The sequence below is a fragment of the Chrysemys picta genome, chromosome 2 (assembly GCF_011386835.1).
Source record: "Chrysemys picta bellii isolate R12L10 chromosome 2, ASM1138683v2, whole genome shotgun sequence".
NCBI classification, from domain to species: domain Eukaryota; kingdom Metazoa; phylum Chordata; order Testudines; family Emydidae; genus Chrysemys; species Chrysemys picta.
In genome coordinates, this window is record NC_088792.1 from 190961706 (window position 1) to 190983737 (window position 22032).

A 22032-nucleotide genomic window follows, 5' to 3' on the forward strand; every position below is an offset into this window, starting at 1 on the left:
AAAAATATTTTGTCACAATTTTTCTAACAAGCTCTAGTTAATTGCCTTTTCTCTGCATAAATCTGCCAGTTATTCCATACTTCATTCACAGTTATACAGTAGATGCCACATACTAGCAACTTACTGGTGCCAAGCAAAAATTTGCTATTATCTGAAAGCTGCCAACAAACAAAAGGCCCATGCCTGAAACAGCCAAGGGGGAAAGCCCCTCAGCCAGGGACCTGCCACTCATGCAGAAGGTAATTAGGAACTCCTGCTGAAGTCTTGGTGCTGAAGGCTGGTAAGGGAGCAGCAGAGAAGGTAGTACTGAGCGCCTTCGGAGTTACACAGTACCTCTCCCTACAACTCTCTGAGTTGCAGCCTACCCTGTCAATAAGCAGTGTGACAGTTGCTAATATATGAATCCAATTAACATTAAAGTCTATGGGATGGGTTCTTGACAAAAAAATTGCTAATAACCAACAATTAGCTCAGCTAATACCAGCATCCAGGCTTAATTTACACTTTAAAAATGCTAAGTTTCAGTTACAACTTTTTCTTGAGGAATACTGGTATATACTTTGTTTGTTTGTTTTTTTAAATAAACTATATACAACAACCTGTAGTTAACTGTCCTCAGCACATCACATTATACCTAAGTAATGTCTTTGTTTTGGTCATCTTGCATCATAAGCTTACCATTATTCAAAAACCTTGTGTATACATTTTAAGCGTATAAAGTACATGCACTGAAACTCATACAAATCCATATAAAAGCTATTACTGAACATGCACAGAAAACAGAGATAAATACTCTGTTTTGAAAACACCAAAAGCAATGGTTACAAAATTGACTGCTGATCTGTATTAAAATCAAAACTGTTTGGGTGTCATTTTTTATTCTTGCATTACTTAGTTTAAAAACAGTAGAAATCATCTCTTTAGAAAAAAAGGTCTTAAAAATGTTTTCAGGCTGAAACTTGTTGTGGCAATCACATTGTTTGATTTTTCTATACTGAGCATAACATTCTTTAGTACATATCTCCTGTTTCACAGCACATCATCACTGTTTTTTTCCTGCAAACATAAGTCCCAATCCTGCAAGGAGCACCACATAGATTCTGCCTTGCAGAAATGGAACTTGGGATCCAAATCTGCAAAAGTGCATTTAATTTTTCCATATAAGTATTTCCATTTAGCTCAATGTGACTACTCATGCAAAGTTACACATGTAAGCATTTATAGGACCAGACCCATAAAGGTATGCTATATGAATTATACTTCTTATAGCATTTCCTTGCCCAAACAAACCTAAACCACCCCCAATTCTCATATTAGTTAAGTAATCATTCAACTGCTACAGAAATTTTTTATACTCAACTTTCATCATCATAATATGCATTTGAACTCTGGGTGGAAAGAACACATGATACATGCTCACCCTCTATTACCAAAATATTGCAATTTATTTCGTTTTTAAGCCTGCATAATGAATACAAAAATGTAATATTTCAACTAAGATAAGAGTTTTAGTTAGGAAGGGGGGAGAGGGAAAGATTCAAGTACCATGGAAGTCCCTGGTGTAGGAGAGTCCTTACACATGCAGTTTAAGTCTTTGCAGGATCAGGACCTAAGACACTACTGCAAAATTTTCTCTGTGCCCCTTTTTTTAAAAAAAAAAAATCAATATTAAATAATATTTACAAAAACAGATTTTTAAATATCTAACAAAAATATAATAAAATCTTTAATTGTAGGCTTAAGAACTTTTAAAGAAGTTTAAAAAATTAATTCAAGGTTAGGGAGTATCTATCCTGCAAAATAATAAACATTCAGCCCACCTCCTGAGAGAAAGAAACAAAACAAAACCAGTTGCTGGATAAGAGAAAGAGTGCTGTTGAATGTCTGTACATCAAAGGATGAATTCCCTACTCTATGGGACGGACTCTTATGCTGTTACTTACAGGTGCCTGAAACCTAATCCATCACTTCGAAAGTGAGTTGAAGGTAATCAGAGGCACACACCTACCTGAGCATCTGTGCTAACTTTTTGGGTGTTATGATCATGCTTTCCCTCTCTGGTTTCTTGTGAGAAAGACCCAGATTAAAAGGGAAAATTGACCACACAAGAGAAAACAGGGACATTGACTATAAAAAGTGTTATCGAATGCACAAAGCCAACTACCTGAAAAAAAAAAATCTGGTGTGGTCTAGTTCAACGATCAATAATTATAAAGGGCTAGAAGTAACAACAGCAGGTAAAAATGCTTTTAGGCAGATGCGTGTGGCTCTTATATTGATTGTTTCCATGTGTGCAACACACGTGGAGTGACTGTTTTAAAACTCTCTTAAAAGTTATTCCTTGCAAGGAGAGCCCGAGTTCTAAGCCCGCAGTGTGCGGCTGCCTCTGTCGGTAACTAGCTAGGTGGTATATTTCAAGCCTGTATTTGTTCAGTTTGCGGGGGTGGGGGAAGGAGCCTCATCTCCAAACTATCCCCGATCAGGCTCCTGCTCCGCTCGCCGCCCAGCCGGGCGCCGCAGGGCCCGGGCACCATCGAAACACGCACCCGCCGGGGAGGCTACACGCCTCCTATCGCTCTCGTATTCGGGCACGGCGGCAGCCCCCAGCCCCGTTTAAAAGCCGTCCAGAAGCTACCCCTTCCCCCTGCGAGCGAATATAAACGGGCCCCGGGAAGGGAACACACGTCGTCCCCGCTCCCAGGCGCGCTGACTCCCGGCTGGATCCGGCGGCCGCGCCGCTGCTACTGAACGAGGCAGGAACAGCGCAGGGCCGCCGGGCCGGGATCTGCCCGCTCAGTATCATTCCGCAGGGCCTAGCTCCCCTCCCCCCCACACACAATAGACCCGGCCTCCCTCCCCCCCATATCCGGGGACTATATGCGGGAGCCGGCGGAGGCTTTTCGCCACCCCTAGGGGCCCAGTCTCGAACCCCAGGGCGCGTATCGAGCCTGTCCGGCCGCGCTAGTTACCTGACTCGGCACCGGCCTTGCTGTCCTCCCTGCTGGGTTTGGAAGGCCGCCCCCTCGGCATGGCTGCCCCCTCCCCCCGCACGCGCGTGCGCGCGCACTCACTCCCACCACACTGCAACGGCGGTGGCGGAGGAAGAGGCAGTTGGAAGGGTGGGGCAGGCGAGGAAAGAACGTACCGGCCCTATACGCAGAGATTGAGGCACTGTATGGAGATGCACGAGACAAGTGAAACACGCACGCGCGTGAACGGCGAGCGTGGGGAGGGAGGGAAATGCGCACGGCAAAGGCGCTTGCGCTTTACCCGCGCGAACGCAAAAGGTCTGAGGTCGCGAGGGAAAGAAAAGTGAGTCTAATGAAGGGCGGCGGCGCATGCGCCCTGCCCATGGTAATGGGAGGGGGTTATGCGCGTGCCCTCGCGAGCGGAGGGAGGGAGAGGTGAACGATGACGGATGGCTTTGCCTCTGTGACATCCGGGTACTGTGGAATTCTGAGAGCGGAGCGCAGTTCTAATCGCAAAGCGGCAGCTGCTGGGTGGCGGGGTAGGGACAGAGGACCTGAGGCTCCGCGCCTGCAGAATGGGAGCTGGAGTTAGGGAGTGGCAGCATACACACACGTTACTCTTCCTTCGCTCCCCTTTGAGGCCGGCTCTGGAAATCATGACACTAGGGTAGCCAGTTTGGGTTGGACCTATTGCTGGAGTTTCCTCACAGGACATAATCTTTAAAAATTAATCTTTAATTCCTGGAGACTCCAGGACAAAATCCTTGAGGGTTGGTATTGCCACACATTACCCTGAGTGAGGGGTCCTCTTCCCCTCTCCATCACAAGTGGCTTAAAAACAAGGAGTTTTTTGTTTTTATCCAGCAATGTTGGGCTCTTTTTCTTTGCCATCTGGGGTCTGAGAGCCTTTAAGGGGTGCAGGTGCTCCAGTTTTTCTCCACAGCCCTGACAACTAGAAACTTAAATTTAAAAAAATGAAAACAGTATCCCCATAATCCCTTGTCTGCAGGAGTTGGGGCTTTAAGAAAAATCTTACAGTGTGAGACTCACCCAGAAATCAAGTGGGCTGGCATCCCTGCAGTGTTTGGCTATTGTCTTCTGATCTTCAAATTCAGTGAGAAGTTGCCCCTGAAACATACACTTGCAGCTGCAGTGCACTTTGAACATCTGAGGGGAGAAGGATATAAAATGTACTCACAAATATTGGAGTCTGCCTGTGCCTCAGTGATGAGAGGGACATGGTCCCTTTTCTGCTTCTAAAATCCTCACAGTGTAGGGTTGCCAGTTTTGGTTGAATGTATTCCTGGTGGTTTCAACACAACAATCTTTAATTAAAAAGATGAATCTTTCATTCCTAGGGAATCCTGGACAATCCTGGAGGGTTGGCAACTCTAATCCCATGCCAGTTCCACTCTGAAAATATTTTTCCCCGGTACCTCCCTGTTTCCCAATGCTGCCCTAAATCGTACACTCCTGCCCACATATGGAATCCAGCAACCATGAGGGGCTTTCATAGCCCTTGAGATCAGACAGGACCATTAGATCATCTTGTCTGATTTTCTGTCTAATCCAAGCCATAGAATTTCACCCAGTTACCCCAGCATTGAGCTCAGCATTTGATTAAAGCATACCTTCCAGAAAGGTCTTGCTGGAGACCACACACACACCCCCAATCTCTTGGGTTTCAATAGTTAATCACCTTCACTATTAAAAATGTGTGCCTTATTTCTAATTTGAATTTGTTCCGCTTCTAACCTTTGGCTCTTGTTATGCCCTTCTCCATTAGATTAAAGAGCCCTTTAGTACCCAAACTAAAGGTGTATACTGTAATCAAGTTGCTTCTCAGTCTTCTTTTTGATAAACAGCTTGACTTCCTCAAGTCTTACTGTATGGCATTTTCTCTAGCCTTCAAATAATCTCAGGCTCTTTTCTGCACCCTCTCCAATTTTTAATATCCTTTTTAAATTATGAACACCAGAAGTGTATGCAGTATCCAGTATCAGTCTCACCAATTCCATATATAGTGGTAAATCCACCTCCCTACTAATCACTAATTTTCATACATCCAAGGACTGCATTAGCCCTTTTTGTCATTCCATTGCACGAGGAGCTCATGTTTAGAGTCCTGCATGGATACAAAATGAGTGTCTGCATCTGATCTGCAAACATGGTCCACGGATGCGGATATAAAGCAGATATCCACAGATTTGCAGTACTCTACTCATGTTGAGTTGCTTATCTACTGTGTCCCCTAAATCTTTTTCAGAGTCACTGCTTTCCAAGAATCGGATAGTCACCCATTCTGTAGAGATGGTCTGCCTTCCTTGTTCCTACATTTGGCTATATTAAAACTCATTTTATTTGAATGTATGCCTTTATCAAGCAACCCAGATTGTTCTGTATGACTGCTTTGTCCTCATGATTATTTACCATTCCACCAATCTGTGTGTCAGATGCCAATTTTAACATTTTTTATATTTACTTCCATATCATTGGTGAAATGTTGAATAGTGTCAGGCCAACTACCAATTCCTGCAGATCCCCACACCCATTCAGTGATGGTTCCTCATTGCCCATGATTTTTTGAAGTCTGTCCATTAGCCAGTTCTTAATCTATTTAAAATAGTTCCATACAATAACAATGAAGCCTATTTTTAACCAGAATGGGATGTAGTACTAAGTAAAGCACCTTACAGAACTCTAATTATATTACATCTAGACTGTTGCCTTTATCAACAAAATTTGTAACCTCAAAGAATGAAATCAGATTTGTCTGAATGTAATTAGGGCTTCTTTCCAGCAGGCTGAGTTTGCAATGCACACACTTAGTTCCTTCTCTTCCCCCACTCTGCCAATAAATCACATTTGGTGTTTAGCCCACCCCAGCTTGGTGGAATGAGGGAGAAGGGTTGGAGTTGTTGCTACCCTTGCATTGGATGTCTCTGGGTTGATTCCTTGCAGCTGCCCACCCTACACATAAGAAAGGCACAGAGCAGCAGTGGCCTCTAGTGGCTGTAGAGTAGAACTGTGCTGATGTTGCTAATATTTGCAGCAGTAAACTACAACCACATACATTAGCCAGTGTTAGGGCAGCTGTTTACAACAAGCATCTGCTAACCGGATTGCGAAAAAATGCAAGAGGTGACAACTCTGATGTCAGTAGCCAAAGCCCACTCCATATGTTCATTACCCGGAAGCTATTAGCCTATCATATCTTGCCATGGATTCCTTTTGAAAACAATTGAAAACAACCAAAAGAGAAGTGCAAACAGCTCAGGCTCAGGTGGAGGGATAGCTCAGTGTTTTCAGCATAGGCCTGCTAAACCCAGGGTTGTGAGTTCAGTGCTTAAGGGGGCGATTTAGGGAACTGGGGTAAAAATCTGTCTAGGGATTGGTCCTGCTTTGACCAGGGGGTTGGACTAGATGACCTCCTGAGGTCCCTTCCAACCCTCATATTCTATTATTCTAATATTATCACATGAGAAAGAGCTAAGATACTGCAACATTTTGGCTTTATTACTTCCTCCACATATGCATAGTCTGTAGCCAAGGGGTCAGGAGGGATAATATTCAAATGGCAGCTCAGTAGCGACTCATCTTGCTAAACCCATACTGCTATTTTGAGTCAGTAGCTTAAGCAGTTAGCATATATACCAGGGGTGGCCAAACTGTGGCTTGTGAGCCACATGTGGCTCTTTGACAGTTAAAGTGCGACTCGCAGAGCCCCCTGTGCACACCCATTCTCGGCCTACCAGACTGTTGGGGGGCAGCTCGGGGCTTCTGCCCTGTAGCAGGGTGGTGGGGCTAGGGGCTTCTTCTGTCCAGTGGGGGGGGGGTCCTCAGGGCTTCAACCCTATTGAGCACACCTGCCAGGGCTCAGGGCTTCAGCAGGAGCAGGGCTGAAGCCCCGAGACCCAGTCAGCACCTCCCGTGGGGCTGAAGCCTCAAAACCCCCCGCTGCCCAAGGCAGAAGCTCCTAGCCCCACCACAGGGCTGAAGCCGGGAGCCCCAGCAGGTGCACCCTGGCTCTTGAACTTCTGAAGGTTGTATATGGCTTGGAGGCTCCGTAAGTTTAGCCACCCCTGACATACATTTACCTGAGTGGGAATTACACCTCCTAGCTGCCATGTAGATATACCCTACGACATTATAGTATGCCTAGATATAAGGTAAACACGCCCTCCTAGGAAACTATCTATTGTAACACAGGCTGTGAGAACAGAATGGTTTAAAAGAAAATTTGCTTTTAAATATACTAATGAACTCCATGCGGTTGCATTGGCAGCAGAAACTTGTTAAAGGCTGCAAACTGCAGGCCTGAGCCTATACCAATGAAGTCTATAGGAGTGTTGTTTTTTTCCCTCCATAGACTTCAATGGGAGCAGGATCACAATCCTCTATCCTCAGTGCACTATGCATGAAAGTTGGACGGGAACTGGATTATTGCTACATTATTCTACCATGGAGGAGTGGAAGATACTTGCTAGCTCAGGTAGGTGGATGGGCTAATTATCTGCAAAATTTAAGCAGAAAGCTCTTAATGCACAGTATTATTTAGATAGGTAGTTGAGTTATTTTAAATTACAGAAATCATTTTCTAAATGATTGAGGAGATATACTGTGACTGAGACTATCACACCCACAACATAAAGTGATGTAGCTGAGATCACTGTAAGAAATCTAAAGATGACTCTTTTAGAAGTGTTTCTTTAAAACAGTAGGAAACATTTTCTCCTTTTTAGAAAAGTCAGACATCATTAATTTTCTTTTAAAAATCAAACAAACCTGAAACTTTACAATTGAACATAGTTTCTTCACCTTGAATTTTGCACCAAGTAGTATGGTATATTAAATAAAGTTTTACATTTCTGTGGTGTTTTTCATATGAAAGCAATTTAACTGCTATATACATAATGCATATGAAATGCAGCCAGCCTGGGAATGGAGTATAGCTTGGGAATTCAGATATTACACGGTAAAGCAGCACTCCGGGGGGGGGGAGGGGGCGCTGCGCGCTCCGGCAGATCAAAGCAAGTTTGATATAATTCAGTTTCACCTATAACGTGGTAAGATTTTTTGGCTCCAGAGGACAGCGTTATATCAGGGTAGAGGTGTAGTAAGTTTTTGCCAAACCATGTAAGAAAACTTAGTAGAAATCCATTTTCTTTTCTAATAATTTTAAAGGATAAAAATCAATGCTTATTTTAAAGCATGCTTTTCTATTTGTTACCTATTTGAATTTTCATGGTTGCAGGAAATTATAGGAGTCATGGTCAGACAATTATTAAATGACAGAAGACATTGACATTAAAAAAGTTAAATCTCTATAACCACTAAAATACAGATTGTAAATTTTGACACATAATGTTGACAAAGTACTTATATCCTTAAATCAAACTAAGTTCTCAAACAATATTTCTTATTTGCCAATCTGTAAATTTCAATTATTATTGATGGAAATATTTTTGTCAATCTGTGAGTGGGTGTGCACAATGAAATCAAGGTTTATCAACATGTACTGATAAATATCTAATTGTTCTAAGCCTACATGTAGGACTTACAGTATTTCAGATGTTGTACGATTTCTTTTCTCCTCAAAAAGGAAAGAATTTGTATTATTTTGTTAAAGTGTAAGCTACAAACACTAAATTATCCGATTGCTTACTTCAAGGCACAAAGCTCCCCCTCTATTGACATAAATAGTCACATTGACTGAGTGAGTTGGGTAGGGTATAGTCCTTAGTTGGCATTTGGAGGATATGCAACCCCAACAGGAAAGGCAGAAGGTTATAACAAGACAAATATTCACCATTTTAAAATTCATCATTTAAAAAGTAAAAAGTTATATTCAATTCACTATCCATTGCTAATTCAGCTTTTTTTCACTATCCAAAATAATAATGTTACCTGTCATACTGAGACAACAAGCTCATTTCACAGAAGCCTCCAAAGAGCTTTCATATAATAAACTGTTGCTCTAATCCAGTGGGTTAATAATCTTGGTCTGAGGTTAAAGACACTGCAGGTGTGCATCTTAATTAGCTTAACGGGGTAGCAGGTGACCATAAAGCATGGAGAATGTGTCAGAAGGAAAAGTGTGAGTGTTGAGCTGCATAACACCAAATGTAGGCACTGAGGAGTGAACTTTACTCATATTAACTGTCATTTTGGTTATATTCAGCTTCTATTGACCTGGCCCAGAATTCAGCTGGTGATGTACAGGTGAAAGGCTCTGTAAACAATTACAGTTATAGGCTTAACTGGAGAATCAAGAAAATTAACACCTTTAGACAACATTTTCTTAATGATGCATTGCATAAATTGAACATCTACAAGTGTTACCAACCTCAAAACTTCCTAACTACACCAACATCCAGTCATATGAAAAACTCATAATACTTCACTTCTTTAATGTTCTGTCTGAGAGTTTCAAAGCATTTTACTAACATCAGTTAAACTTCACAATAGCCCCATAAGGCAAGCAGTTTTAATGATAGAAAACAGATGCAGAGAGGACTTTTCAAAAGTCATACAAAAGTTTGTGGAAAACCCAGAATTAGAATTCATGCACATCTCCTAACTTTAACTACTGTGCTATCACACCATCCTAATTCTTTCTTTAAACTCTTGTTTAGATCCTAGTCAATGGTATCTTCTGAACAATAACAATTTTAAGGGTTGTAGGAATTTGGATTGGAATTACTTGAACTGTGTGACTAAGAATTTTTTCCTAGTTTGTTTGTAACATAAATAAAGTACTCTTACCTTTTGTAAAGAAGAAGGATGTTCTTGTTGTTAACTCAAAAAATGTGATCTTAATTTCCAACTATACCACATTGGAGACAATCTTAATGTCCATATTTCCTAACTTTTGAGGGCTTGACTCTGCAACTTTTTTTTTTCTAAAAATATAATTTCCTAGATTTTTAAAAGGTTATTTGAAAACAAACAGAAAAAAAACCAAATTCCTTTGTCTGGAACTACAGAGTACATCTACACTGCAATGTAAGCCCATGCTTACTAGAATTTGAGTTAGCAGACCCTGGGTTTGTTAACCTAGGACTTGAGTGTCTACACTTATTTGTAACCCCAGATTAGGAATTGTTGAACCCTGGGGCTCAACCTGAGCCAGCATCTACGCTGCATTATGCAGTCCCAAATCCAACCATCCATATCCCAAACTTCTTAGCACCCTCCCAAAATGTGGCTGCTCTAGCCTTTTATTGATGGTGCAATGTGTGAAAAGCTGGCAGTCCGCCAAATGTGACTATGCAGAGGAGAAAGAAAGTCAGCCTGCAAAGGGCTCCCAGAGCATGAGTCCAGTGAGGTCGCGTCTCACTGCAAAGCAACAGGACTTGAACTTTGGATCCCATCTTGACACAAGCTTGGACCCTCGCTTAGTTGTGATTTGTGTGTAGACAGAAGGGGGAATTGGGCTCAAGCCTGACTTTGAACCCTGGACTTACGCTGCAGTGTAGGCAGTGCCTAATTTTTGCCACAGCACCTCTAGGCTTGGCAGTTCATAGCCCCAGCACCTCTGGTTGCTGCATCAGTTATGAATGTAAAAAATTGCTTGAGCCCTGGCACCTCCTTCACTACAAATTGAGCACAGAATGTAGACATACCCACAGTGACCCTCCACATGGGTCATCAACATGGTTGGGCCGTTTAGCTGCATAGCACATAACTCTACTACATATGCGAATGGAGTAACTAACAGCAGTAATAGATTATTACAGGGGTAGGCAACCTATGGCAAGCGTGTCAAAGGCGGCATGCAAGCTGATTTTTAGTGGCGCTCATACTGCCCTGGTCACTGGTCCAGGGGGCTCTGCATTTTAATTTAATTTTAAATGAATCTTCTTAAACATTTTTAAAACCTTATTTACTTTACATACAACAATAGTTTAGTTATATCTTATAGAAAGAGACCTTCTAAAAATGTTAAAATGTATTACTGGCACGCGAAACCTTAAATCAGAGAGAATAAATGGAGACTCAGCACACCACTTCTGAAAGGTTGCTAACCCCTGGATTATTACCTTCTGTGAGGACTAGCCAGTAGAGGTGAATGGAGATGCACACTTTGCTAATGTGTTTCATAGCTATTTGCTAGACAGCAGAAGAACTTTCAGACTCTAATCCTGGGTTAAATTCCAGGTTTTGTAGGAGAGTATTCTTTAGTGGTTATAAACTCTTCTGCCCCAGTCCTTCCTGACTGCCTCTTTCTGCCCCTATTATCTACTTGCTTGTCTGTGGCCCCTTTTGCCTCTACCTCTCCCCCAGAGCCAGGCTCTTCCCCCCCCGCCCACTCTGTCCCTATTCTTCCCTGCAGTCTCTATTGCACCCCCCACACTCATCATCCCCACTACATTCAAACAGACTTGGGGTAGGGACATAGCCAATGTTTCCCCCTTCTGTCCCTTATTGCCCCTGGCAGCTGGAATGAGCAGTTGTAAAGAAAGTCCTGTAAAGCTCCTGCAGCTCCAACTTGGAGCATGCTCATTGTGGACAGAATTTTCAGAGAATTTTGCTGCAAAGCTCTAACAGGTGTCTACTGAGCATGTGTGAATTGTGGTTTCCAGAGGCTCATAATTTGGCTAAGTGTGGGTGGATTTTCTGGGGGCACATTAAAAGGCACATCCCTCCATCAGTAGTGTGATACACACAAAATTTCAAATCCCTGCTCCAAAGCAAGGAGGCACTAGTGCTTTTCAGTGAAACAGTGGTATGAATTTTTTTTAAAACAGACTAAACAATGTATCTAATTTCATTCTTCAGTACCACTGAAACATTTTACCTGAAACTTTAAAAAAAAAAAAAAAAAAGGTAGTTTCTGGTAGACACCTACCCATGAAAAATTTCAGACCAAACAGTTAAAATTTGGCAAAAATTATAAGCAACTGAAGACAGGGTCTCATAACAGGAAATGTTAGGCAACCTTACTGTAGGTTCACTATCATTTCTGCCTATATGAATAAGAATGAAAATAATCTGGTTAAGAAGTTTCAACCCCATCCATTAATTCCTTCAATTCTATCTCAAAAATAAGGAGCTTTAATATCAGAAACTGCTTTTCAGGTATTGCTGTCCCATGTACAGAGCCGGTGTTTCCACTAGGCTACCCTAGGTGGTCGCCTAGGGCAGCAGGATTTGGGGGGGGGGGGCCATTTTGCGGTCCTTGGTGGAAATTCGGCGGCGGGGGGTCCTTCCACTCCGGATCTTTGGTGGAAATTCGGTGGTGGGTTCTTCACTTGTTCTGGGACCTGCCGCCAAAGTGCCCCGAAGGACCCCCGCCGCTGAATGTTCAGAGGAGGAGCACTGCCGCCTAAGGTGGCGAAAACCCTGGCACCGCTCCTGCCTATGTATATTTAACTACAGCCATTCCAAGTTGCTTCTAGTCTAATCATCTCCTTGTCTGCTTCCTCCACCAGCAGCAGGACTAGCACTTGTCAGAAAACATGGCTATCATTTGTGAAGGCAAGTGCCAAACTGCAAACAGTTTTAATTCACACTACTGAAAGCAGTGACTGTATATGCAAAATATGACACATCTGAGAAGTATAAAACATTTGCCTTGTAGAAGGACTTGCCAAGTAAGAGAGGAGATAAATGAGCAACTAGAGTAGTGGAAATAACAGACTTAAAACTGAAAGGGACAGAGACCAAACAGAGTACAGTACCTAAGATATATTTGAGGAAGTGTACTAAGAATGGAAAACATCTAGCAGGGAGAGTCAATGAAGCATGTAGCAATACAATTAATTATCTGGAGAGCTAGTTGAACAAGTTGTAAGAAGTTAGTGAAATGAATCTTAATTAGGAACACCTGATAACTAGTAAAATAGTGTTTAGAGGAAAAAATAGAATCTTGCAGTGCTATTATCTTAGACTCCCTCTGGGTGTTGTCGTCTCTTCTATTTTCATTCCATCACCTCTAGCCACCTACTTCTATGCTGGGTGCAAGCAGATGTTCTTAGAAATACAGATCTCTGGAGCAGCCTGTGATACTCTGTCCACTTTTATTTCCTCTCAGTTGCAACTTTCCCAGTCCCCACATTGCCAGGATGTTTAGCCTTCATTAGCTGAGATAGGCAGAAACATTCACAAGCATCTAATTGTCAAAAAGTTTTGTTTTTTTTTAAAGGCAGTGGTAGTCATAGTTGGGACAGTTACAGGTGTATGCTATAACAGATCAAGTAAGAAGTAAAAATCTTGATCAAGACAGAAGACACATGAGAGAAGTACTACCTGAGTTTTCATTCAAGAGATCTGCTGTATACATATCCTTATGTGTGTATGAGGGATGCAAAGGAGCTGCAAAGCAGCAGCATTTTCAAAGCTGAAAATTCCCTTGTCACAGGGAAACTCTCAGCTGATGCTAATCTGATTTAGTGAACCCCATCCCCACCCCCAGCTCCAGCTCTTATGTGGGGGGGGGGGGGAAGCATAGCTGCAGGACAGTGCTTTCATCTGTACCCAGCTGGTGTGCATTAAAATCACCTCCACCAGGGTTTAGGGTGAGGTTAATCTGCCCTGAGAATTATGGAGCCATAACTACCCTCACCTCTTCCTCGCTCTTTGCTGTGCCAAGTGAATCTGAGCCCTAGTCCATCTTAAGTACTCATATGGCCTCATTACTGTAATATCTTAGTACCTCACAATCTTTAATGTATTTTATCCTCACAACCCTCTGTGAGATAGGGAAGTGCTATTATCCTCATTTCATAGGTAGGGAACTGAGGTACAGGGAGATTAAGTGACTTGCCCAAAGTGACACAGGAAGTCTGTAATGGGACAAGGAATTGAACCCCATTCTCCTGTATTCCAGCTTAGTGCCGTAACTATTGGACAATCTGATATAACTGGCTGAGGAAAGGTATCAGACAGCATCATCTGTTGTCCCTCAGTCTAGTTGCAATCCAATATTCTATATGGCTGGAGCTGATTAAAGTACAAAATAAACAAGCTACACCTTAAGATGCTTATAGTCCATGCTGAATTGCTATGGAAATCTTATAACTGTGACTCTGGCAAACCAGCTAACCTGTACATGACCCTTAGAGGCTTAACAAGTGGCATTGCAGTTGTAATCAGGACAATTCACTTGTGTGTGGGTATCAAAGAAATGTTAAGTAGACCAGCAATCACTATCCCATTCATTTGTAGTAATAGGAATCAAGGGTAGATGCTAAATGTGTTTGTCTGTATACCTATGTCCTGTTTGAAGTTTACCAATGTCACCAAATTAGCTTTTAGATGCTAAATCCTTTTTATGTCTTAATTGTCTTTACATTATATATGCGGCTCTGTACAATCAACCTTAAGATCAAAGATGTATAAACACTGCACAAACTAATGATATTACTTATATTGTCTTCAGCTTATCTATCCCTATTATAACAAGCGACCAGAAATTGCCATATGTAAATCAGTGTAGAGGAATTACCTGTGTATGCATAGGAAATATTATGTTAACTTAAAAGGGTGGGTCCTTGTGGGCTCAATCAAGAGGAATCTTCGAACAAATGTTGTGCTCAAGAAACTTGGTAGCTTGTTTCAACTATAAAAGAGGCATTGGGTATGATCCTGTCATCTCTAGGCTGCTGAACTTTTAAACAGGAAAAATTTAAGCCATTAGTTGGAGATCTCCAAGTAATTACTTGGATACCCTGGGTAATTCATGGAAGGTCTCTAACAGACTCTACATCTAAGCTGTTCTTTGGACTCTAATCTTTTTTGGGTGATCTAGAGAGACTTATTGCAAGATAGCAGATTTAACATCACTGCTATTATCCTGATCTACAAACTCTGAAGTTAAAATGAATCATATACATTAGTTAACCTCTTAATAACTCTTCCTTTTTTATTTTAATAAACTACTTACTAAAGGATTGGGTATCAGTATGATTTTGGGAGTAAAATCTGAAGTATATTTTAACCTGGGGTGTGACTGAGCCTTTGGGCTTGGAAGAACTTTATCTGTGATTTCTAGTTTTAATCATTTATCACAGAAATCCAGTTGTCTGGGTGGTAAGCCAGGGACTGGGATGTCTAAGGGGACTGTGTCTAGGCTTCTTGTTAACCAGTGTGGTGATACAGGAGCTAATTTTTGTTACTGGCTTGGTAAAATCTAGTTCTAGAATAAGACACCAGTTTTGGACTGTTTCTTACAGTCTGTCCTGAATTTGAACTTCTCAGGGGTGACCCATACCAGGCAGCATGACCGTAACAAAGGGAGTCACCTCACCAATATAGGTTTCAGAGTAGCAGCCGTGTTAGTCTGTATCCGTAAAAAGAACAGGAGTACTTGTGGCACCTTAGAGACTAACAGATTTATTAGAGCATAAGCTTTCGTGGACTACAGCCCACTTCTTCGGATGCATATATGCATAACTCCTGTTCTTCTCACCAATATAGCAAAGGGAGATACCCTGTTGAGAAGAGGCTATTGAAGAGGAATTACATCCTTTGGAATTCGATAATCCAAGTGAATTAAACTAGACAAAACCTTCAGTATCCGGTATTTCCACTTCTGAAGCCCTAGCTTCCAAGGCATGAGTGTCCATTGACTTCTTCCACAAATGATTTTTAACACTAAATTATACTTAAAATTATAGATTTGGGGTACTTGTGGTGGATGAAAAAAAAATCTGGTCTCAGGTTTTCACTCTTGTGGATTTATCTCCTGTTAAAGGTAAAAATTCATAACTTAATTTTGGATTTTCAGTTCTGCAATACTAGTTACAATAAGAATTACTTGTGGTAAGAACTTTTTATGAGCCATAGTACCATATAATATTGTGTATAATAGCTACATGTCCAAGAATGAATATCACAAGATAGAAGTACAGGAACAGTTAGGGTTAGATTAGTTCAATTTAAACTATTTCTCTCTCCACTCCCTCCAGTTGGGTCTTGGGATAGATACAAAATTAAATTCCTGGCTATTTGCCACTAGCATTTATCTTATAAGACATTAGCAGAAGAAGTCTGTCCCTACTATGGAAGAGTGTATGGAGCCCCTGGGTACTTGTCTTTCCATGAGCAAAATTGTGTATATGATAAGTAGACAGAAGAAAGCTGTGTCAGTGGTTAGACTACTGGCTTGTGACCTAGGAGACCTGTGTTCAATTCCCTGCTCTCTCATAGACTGCCTAAACTCTCACAGGCAGTCTTTCTGTGCCTCAGTTCCTCATCTGTAAAATGGGGATAATTGTACTTCTCTATCTCATTGGGATGTTGTGAGGATAATGATTGTGAGGTGATCAGATGCTGTAGTGATGGGAGTTCTTATATATATATATATATATCTCCCAAAATACAGGACTCTGACATAGGTACTATATAATGCTGAACAGTATTCAAGTTATTATGGAGATCGATAATATTGTCTTTACCATTCTTATATGAAGACTGTGCAGAATTGTTGTAGCTACTACAACATTCAGCTTTAGAATTCTGAAGTCCTACTGAATAGTTTTATGCATTGCAAATTGCAATGGCCAAGTGACTCTTTGAATGTCTTTAGTAGCTTCTCCTTGTCCAAATTCCAATGCATCATGTTTGAGCTTCTTTAATATATCTTTAAAGCCTTTCTCAACTCTGTTCCTCCCTAGTTATCTGCTCTATCACCTCTCAATACGCACCCTACCAACTATGCCAACCTTGAATGGCAACAGTCTGCTTCACCCACAAGCATGTGTGTGTGCTTCTTTCCATGCTTCTGTATGGAATGCTCGTCCTGACCACTCCATAACGTTACTAACCTGTCCTTCAGTTCTTCTTAAGAACCACTCCTACAATTGTGTCTGCAGGAGATCAACTGATAATGGCTAAGCAGAAAAACAGTGAAGATTGCTGATATTTAAAATAAAGATTTTATAGTATACAGAATTATGAATTTATGCAAAAAGTAAATGCATAGTTTGTATTTATTTCCTGTTATTGTTAATCTGATCCTCCTTTTTCATGTCCCTCCTACTGTTTGTTACAATCACTTGTTGGTCTTAAATTAGATGGAAAGACGTGGTCCATACCCTAAAGAGCTTACTGTTTATACAGTACCTACCACATAAAAATAAGGACACCCACGCTACACCCCTGAAAGTCAGAGAGTTTTGCTGTTGACATTGATGGGAGCAAGACCAGGTCGTAAAAGCAGCATATTCAAAATGCTACTGACAGGTACACTCTTCTCCTCTGCTGAATAATTCATGCCTTTAATTTGAATCCTTTCCCTCATGTGGGCAGTCTATTAACCATAAATCTAGTCACACCATCTAAATTATAATAGGAGAAAGATATGTGAGTATTCCTACTTTATAAATACTCCCTCCCCTTGGCAAAAAAATCAGCTCTCCAGTCAGAGAAAAGAACATCAATGCTGTGTGCAGTAATGGGAGGGCCATAATGAGAGAATAAAGTGTTCATAAACTGTCTCTGAATAAATAGGTTCATTTTTTTTCCTTGTAGGTATTTGTTTACTCAAATATTCTTAACTGACTTGCTCTTTATTTTCAGAACTAAGTTAAACCTCTAGAGCCCATGACAGGTCAAACAAGGACTGGAAAGGGTACCTAAAAAGAGTTTTGTCTGCATGAAGTGCTGCCTGATAGGGCGGATGGAAGAAAAGATCTGAGGATTGGAGATGTAGGTGGAAACTCTGGTTGAGTTTACAAGGGGGTTCAAGCAGATGATGGAGCAAAGACATGAGTCTGAAGGGAAAAGCTCAGACTTGGAGGTGGAAGCAGGACCAAAGAACTCTGAGGGGAGACTGCTAGGTGAGGAAAGTGGACAGTGGAAGCATATGACTAAGAGAACCAGGCAGAGGAAAAGATGGGCTAGTGAAGGAGAAATAGAGCTCAGGAACAGGTTTGCGGAGTTGGAAAATGAAGAAGAGGCACAGCAGGTGGTTGCTGAAGGTGAGAGGGCGAGGAAGAAGAGAAGAGCAGCTAGTCCTATAGGAAGAAGGGAAGAGTCAATGGAGATAACACCAAATATGAGCCCCAGGAGGATACAGGATGGGTTGCGGAGGATTGCAAGGGAGAATAGGAATAGAGAGGACTTGCAGCCAGAGGGAACAGGAGATAGACCGGAGAATCACCCCATCACTAGGAAAAGGCAGGTCTACATGATTGGGAACACCTTACTGAGAAGTGTAGACAGAGCTGATCCAGAGAACAGAAGGGTGTGCTGTCTGCTGCGTGCTAAAGATACGGGATGTGGACCTGAGGCTGAAGAGGATCCTAACAGGAGCGGGAAAGAATCCACTGATTTTCCTTCATGTGGGAACAAATAATACGGCTAGATTCTCGCTGGAATGTATCAAGGGAGACTATGCTAGGCTGGGGAAGATCCTTAAGGAAATCAAGGCTTAGGTGATCTTCAGTGGGATTCTGCCTGTTGCTAGAGAAGGGCAACAAAGGTGTGACAAGATTATGACAATCAACAGATGGTTCAGGCAGTGGTCCCTATAAGGAGGACTTTGGGATGTATGGCCACTGGGAGGCATTCATGGACAGAGGACTGTTTTCTCGGGATGGACTTCACCTGAGTAGGGAGGGAAATAGACTTCTAGGATGGAGGCTGGCACAATTGATTGAGAGCTTTAAACTAGTACTTCGAGGGGGAGAGATGGTTGTGAGATGTCCAGTGTGACAAAGTTCCTCCTCTATCTTGGTGGGTCCTGCACTTATTGGCAGATTTTCTTGCCTCAGAGATTCACCATGTGGGTTGGGAAACAGCCCAGAGACCTTCCCCTCTGGGAGAACCCACAGTCCAGGTCAATTGGGAGGTTTTGCGGGGAACCCGGGCACGCCCTCTACTCCGGGTTCCAGCCCAGGGCCCTGTGGACTGCAGCTGTCTATAGTGCCTCCTGTAACAGCTGCATGACAGCTACAACTCCCTGGGCTACTTCCCCATGGCCCCCTCCAAACACCTTCCTTATTCTCACCACAGGACCTTGCTCCTGGTGTCTGATAACGCTTGTGCTCCTCAGTCCTCCAGCAGCACACACTCTCAGCTCCTTGGGCCTCTTGCTCCCAGCTCCTCACACTCACACCACAAACTGAAGTGAGCTCCTTTTTAAAGCCCAGGTGCCCTGATTAGCCTGCCTTAATTGATTCTAGCAGCTTCTTCTTAATTGGCTCCAGGTGTCCTAATTAGTCTGCCTGCCTTAACTGATTCTAGCAGGTTCCTGATTACTCTAGTGCAGTCCCTGCTCTGGTCACTCAGGGAACAGAAAACTACTCATCCAGTGACCAGTATATTTGCCCTCTACCAGACTCCTGTACCCCACTGGTCTGGGTCTGTCACATATCCCTCCCCCCTGCTCAACGCCAAGGGGTTGGGCAGCTTGGGATGCCAGACAGTGCACACGTGACAAGCCATCGGCGTTGCCATGACAGCTCCCTGCTCTGTGTTGCACACGGAACTGGAAAGGTTGGAGGGATAAGAACCATCTGGTCACCCTTGTGTTCTTCTCTTTGTTCCGCTGCATCCATTGAAGAGGGGCATGGTCGGTCACAAGGACAAATCTGCGCCCGAGCAGGTAGTAGCGCAATGTTTCCATGGCCCATTTTACAGCGAGGCATTCTCTCTCCACCACTGCATATTTTTGTTCCCTTGGAAGGAGTTTCCGACTGAGGTATAGAATTGGGTGTTCCTCCTCCCCGACCATCTGTGATAGAACGGTCCCCAACTCTACTTCCGATGCATCCGTCTGCAGGATAAACTCCTTGGTGAAATCAGGGGCTATCAGTACGTGGTTATTGCAGAGGGCAGTCCGTAGGTCTGTGAATGCTTCCTCTGCTGCGTCAGACCATCTCACCAGATCAGGTCCACGGGCTTTCACTAGGTCTGTCAGGTATCGAGGACTGCCTCCACCTTCTCCAGGTGGGTTTCCCAGTCTGGGGTACGAATGACCACATCGTCCAAGTAGGCAGCAGCATAACTGTTATGCGGGCATAATGGCTTGTCCATGAGGCGCTGGAAGGAGCTGGGGCCCCATGTAGTCCAAAAGGGAGGACAGAATATTGAAAAAGACCCTCTGGTGTAGAGAACACTGTCTTTTCCTTTGCGCCTTCTGCAAGGGGAATCTGGCAGTACCCCTAGGGTAGTCAAGTACCGGGCATTACCCAGACGGTCCACTAGCTCATCTATGCGAGGTATGGGGTACGTGTCGAACTGGGATACTTTGTTTAGTCGCCAGAAGTCGTTGCAAAATCTTGTGGTGCCATCCGGTTTGGGCACCCGCACGATTGGGCTGGACCACTGACTGTGGGATTCTTCGATGATCCCCAACTCCAGCATTTTTTTTACTTCTGCTTTTATTTCCTCCCTTTTTGCCACTGGCACCCGATAGGGCCTCATTGTTACTCTGGCCCCAGGGTTCGTGACGATGTGGTGATATGTCTCGGTTGTTCGACCCGGTTTTGTCGAGAACACATCTTGGTTCCGGAAGATCATCTCAGACACCTCATTCTTCTGGTCTGGTGTTAAATCGGGAGACACTCTCACCTGTTTAGAAGGCTTGTTTTCCTGGGTTAGGTCTTTTTGGACCGTTGTGCATGCCTCTTGTGTATGCCAAGGTTTCAGAAGGTTAACGTGATAAATCTGTTCTTGTTTTCTGCGTCCTGGCTGCCGCACCTTGTAGGTTACTTCCCCCAGGGGTTCAGTCACCTCATAGGGCCCCTGCCATTGGGCCAGAAGCTTGCTTTCTGCCGTGGGTACCAACACCATAACCCGATCCCCTGGTTGGAACTGACACACTTTTGCCTGGCGATTGTAATGGGCTCGCTGGGCCTCCTGTGCCTTCTCCAAATGTTCCCATACAATAGGGGTAACCCGGGCTATCCGGTCTCGTATCTGCATTACATGCTCTATTATATTTCTCCCCTCATTGGGTTTCTCTTCCCAGATCTCTTTGGCGATATCTAGTATGCCACGGGGGTGACGCCCATATAATAACTCGAAGGGGGAAAACCCAGTTGAGGCCTGTGGTACCTCCCGGATAGCAAACATAAGGTAGGGTAGTAGAGTGTCCCAATCCTTCCCATCCCAACTTACCACCTTCCTTATCATAGCCTTGAGGGTTCGGTTAAACCTTTCTACCAACCCATCAGTCTGTGGATGGTAGACCGAACTTCTCAGGGTATGTATATGGAGCAGCGTACAGAGGTCCTTCATTAGCTTCGACATAAATGGGGTTCCTTGGTCGGTTAATATCTCCTTTGGTAGCCCCATTCGGGCAAAGATCCCCACCAGCTCTTTGGCTATAGTTTTAGAGGCCGTGTTCCACAGGGGGACGGCTTCTGGGTAGCGATAGCATAGTCCAAAACAACAAGTATATATTGGTGGCCCCGAGACGTCTTCTCCAGGGGTCCCACTAGGTCCATGGCTATTCGCTCGAAGGGGACCTCTATGATGGGAAGGGGTACTAAAGGTGCCCTCAAGTGGGGACGGGGACTGTACAGCTGACACTTCGGGCAGGAGGCACAGTACCTCCGCACTTCTTCATGTACTCCAGGCCAGAAGAACCGTCGTAGGACTCGTGCCAGGGTCTTCTCTACCCCCAAATGCCCCCAAAAAGATGACTATGAGCAAGACTTAATACAGCATTCTGGTGTTTTTGAGGTACTAGGATCTGCTGTACCTTCTGCCCCTGTACTGATGTAACCCAGTATAAGAGATCCTTCTTCATTATGAAGTAGGGTCCTGGTCCCTGGGTTTTTCCTTCCACGGGGACCCCATCTATTTTAGTCACCTCATTTCTAATGTTGTCATACCTTGGGTCCTCTGCCTGGTCCCGTCCAAAATTTCCTCTCCCAGGGCTAATCTGCCCAAGATCTAGGGGCCCAGTCTCTGTTGCCTCTACTGGTTCAGAAGCATTAAGGTGGGGGTCAGACTCAGGTGCTTCTCCCTCCTGTGTGGCCTCCTTTTCAGCTGCGTGGGTCCGCCTACCTACGAGAGCGACCCTCTGGCTTTGGGTCAGTATTCGGGTTCCCAAGGCCTTAGCTGCCCTTCTTTCCCTTTTTGTCTTTCTACCCTGTCTGGGAGTGGA

At 43.4% G+C, this 22032-nt stretch overlaps 1 protein-coding gene across 17 annotated transcripts in view; it reads right to left on the minus strand.

Annotated features, from left to right (window-relative positions):
* The window catches only part of ZNF236 (zinc finger protein 236), a 251431-nt gene extending 248114 nt beyond the window's left edge, over positions 1-3317 (minus strand). For 8 of the 17 annotated variants that reach the window (XM_008164428.4, XM_065585134.1, XM_065585131.1 and 5 more), the window contains exon 1: positions 2970-3315. In XM_008164428.4, coding sequence (XP_008162650.2) covers positions 2970-3030 — 61 coding nt within the window. In that variant the 5' untranslated portion in view covers positions 3031-3315. The other 9 variants (XM_065585139.1, XM_042860442.2, XM_065585137.1 and 6 more) reach the window with 6 other exon arrangements.
* Between the last annotated feature and the right edge of the window lie 18715 nt (positions 3318-22032).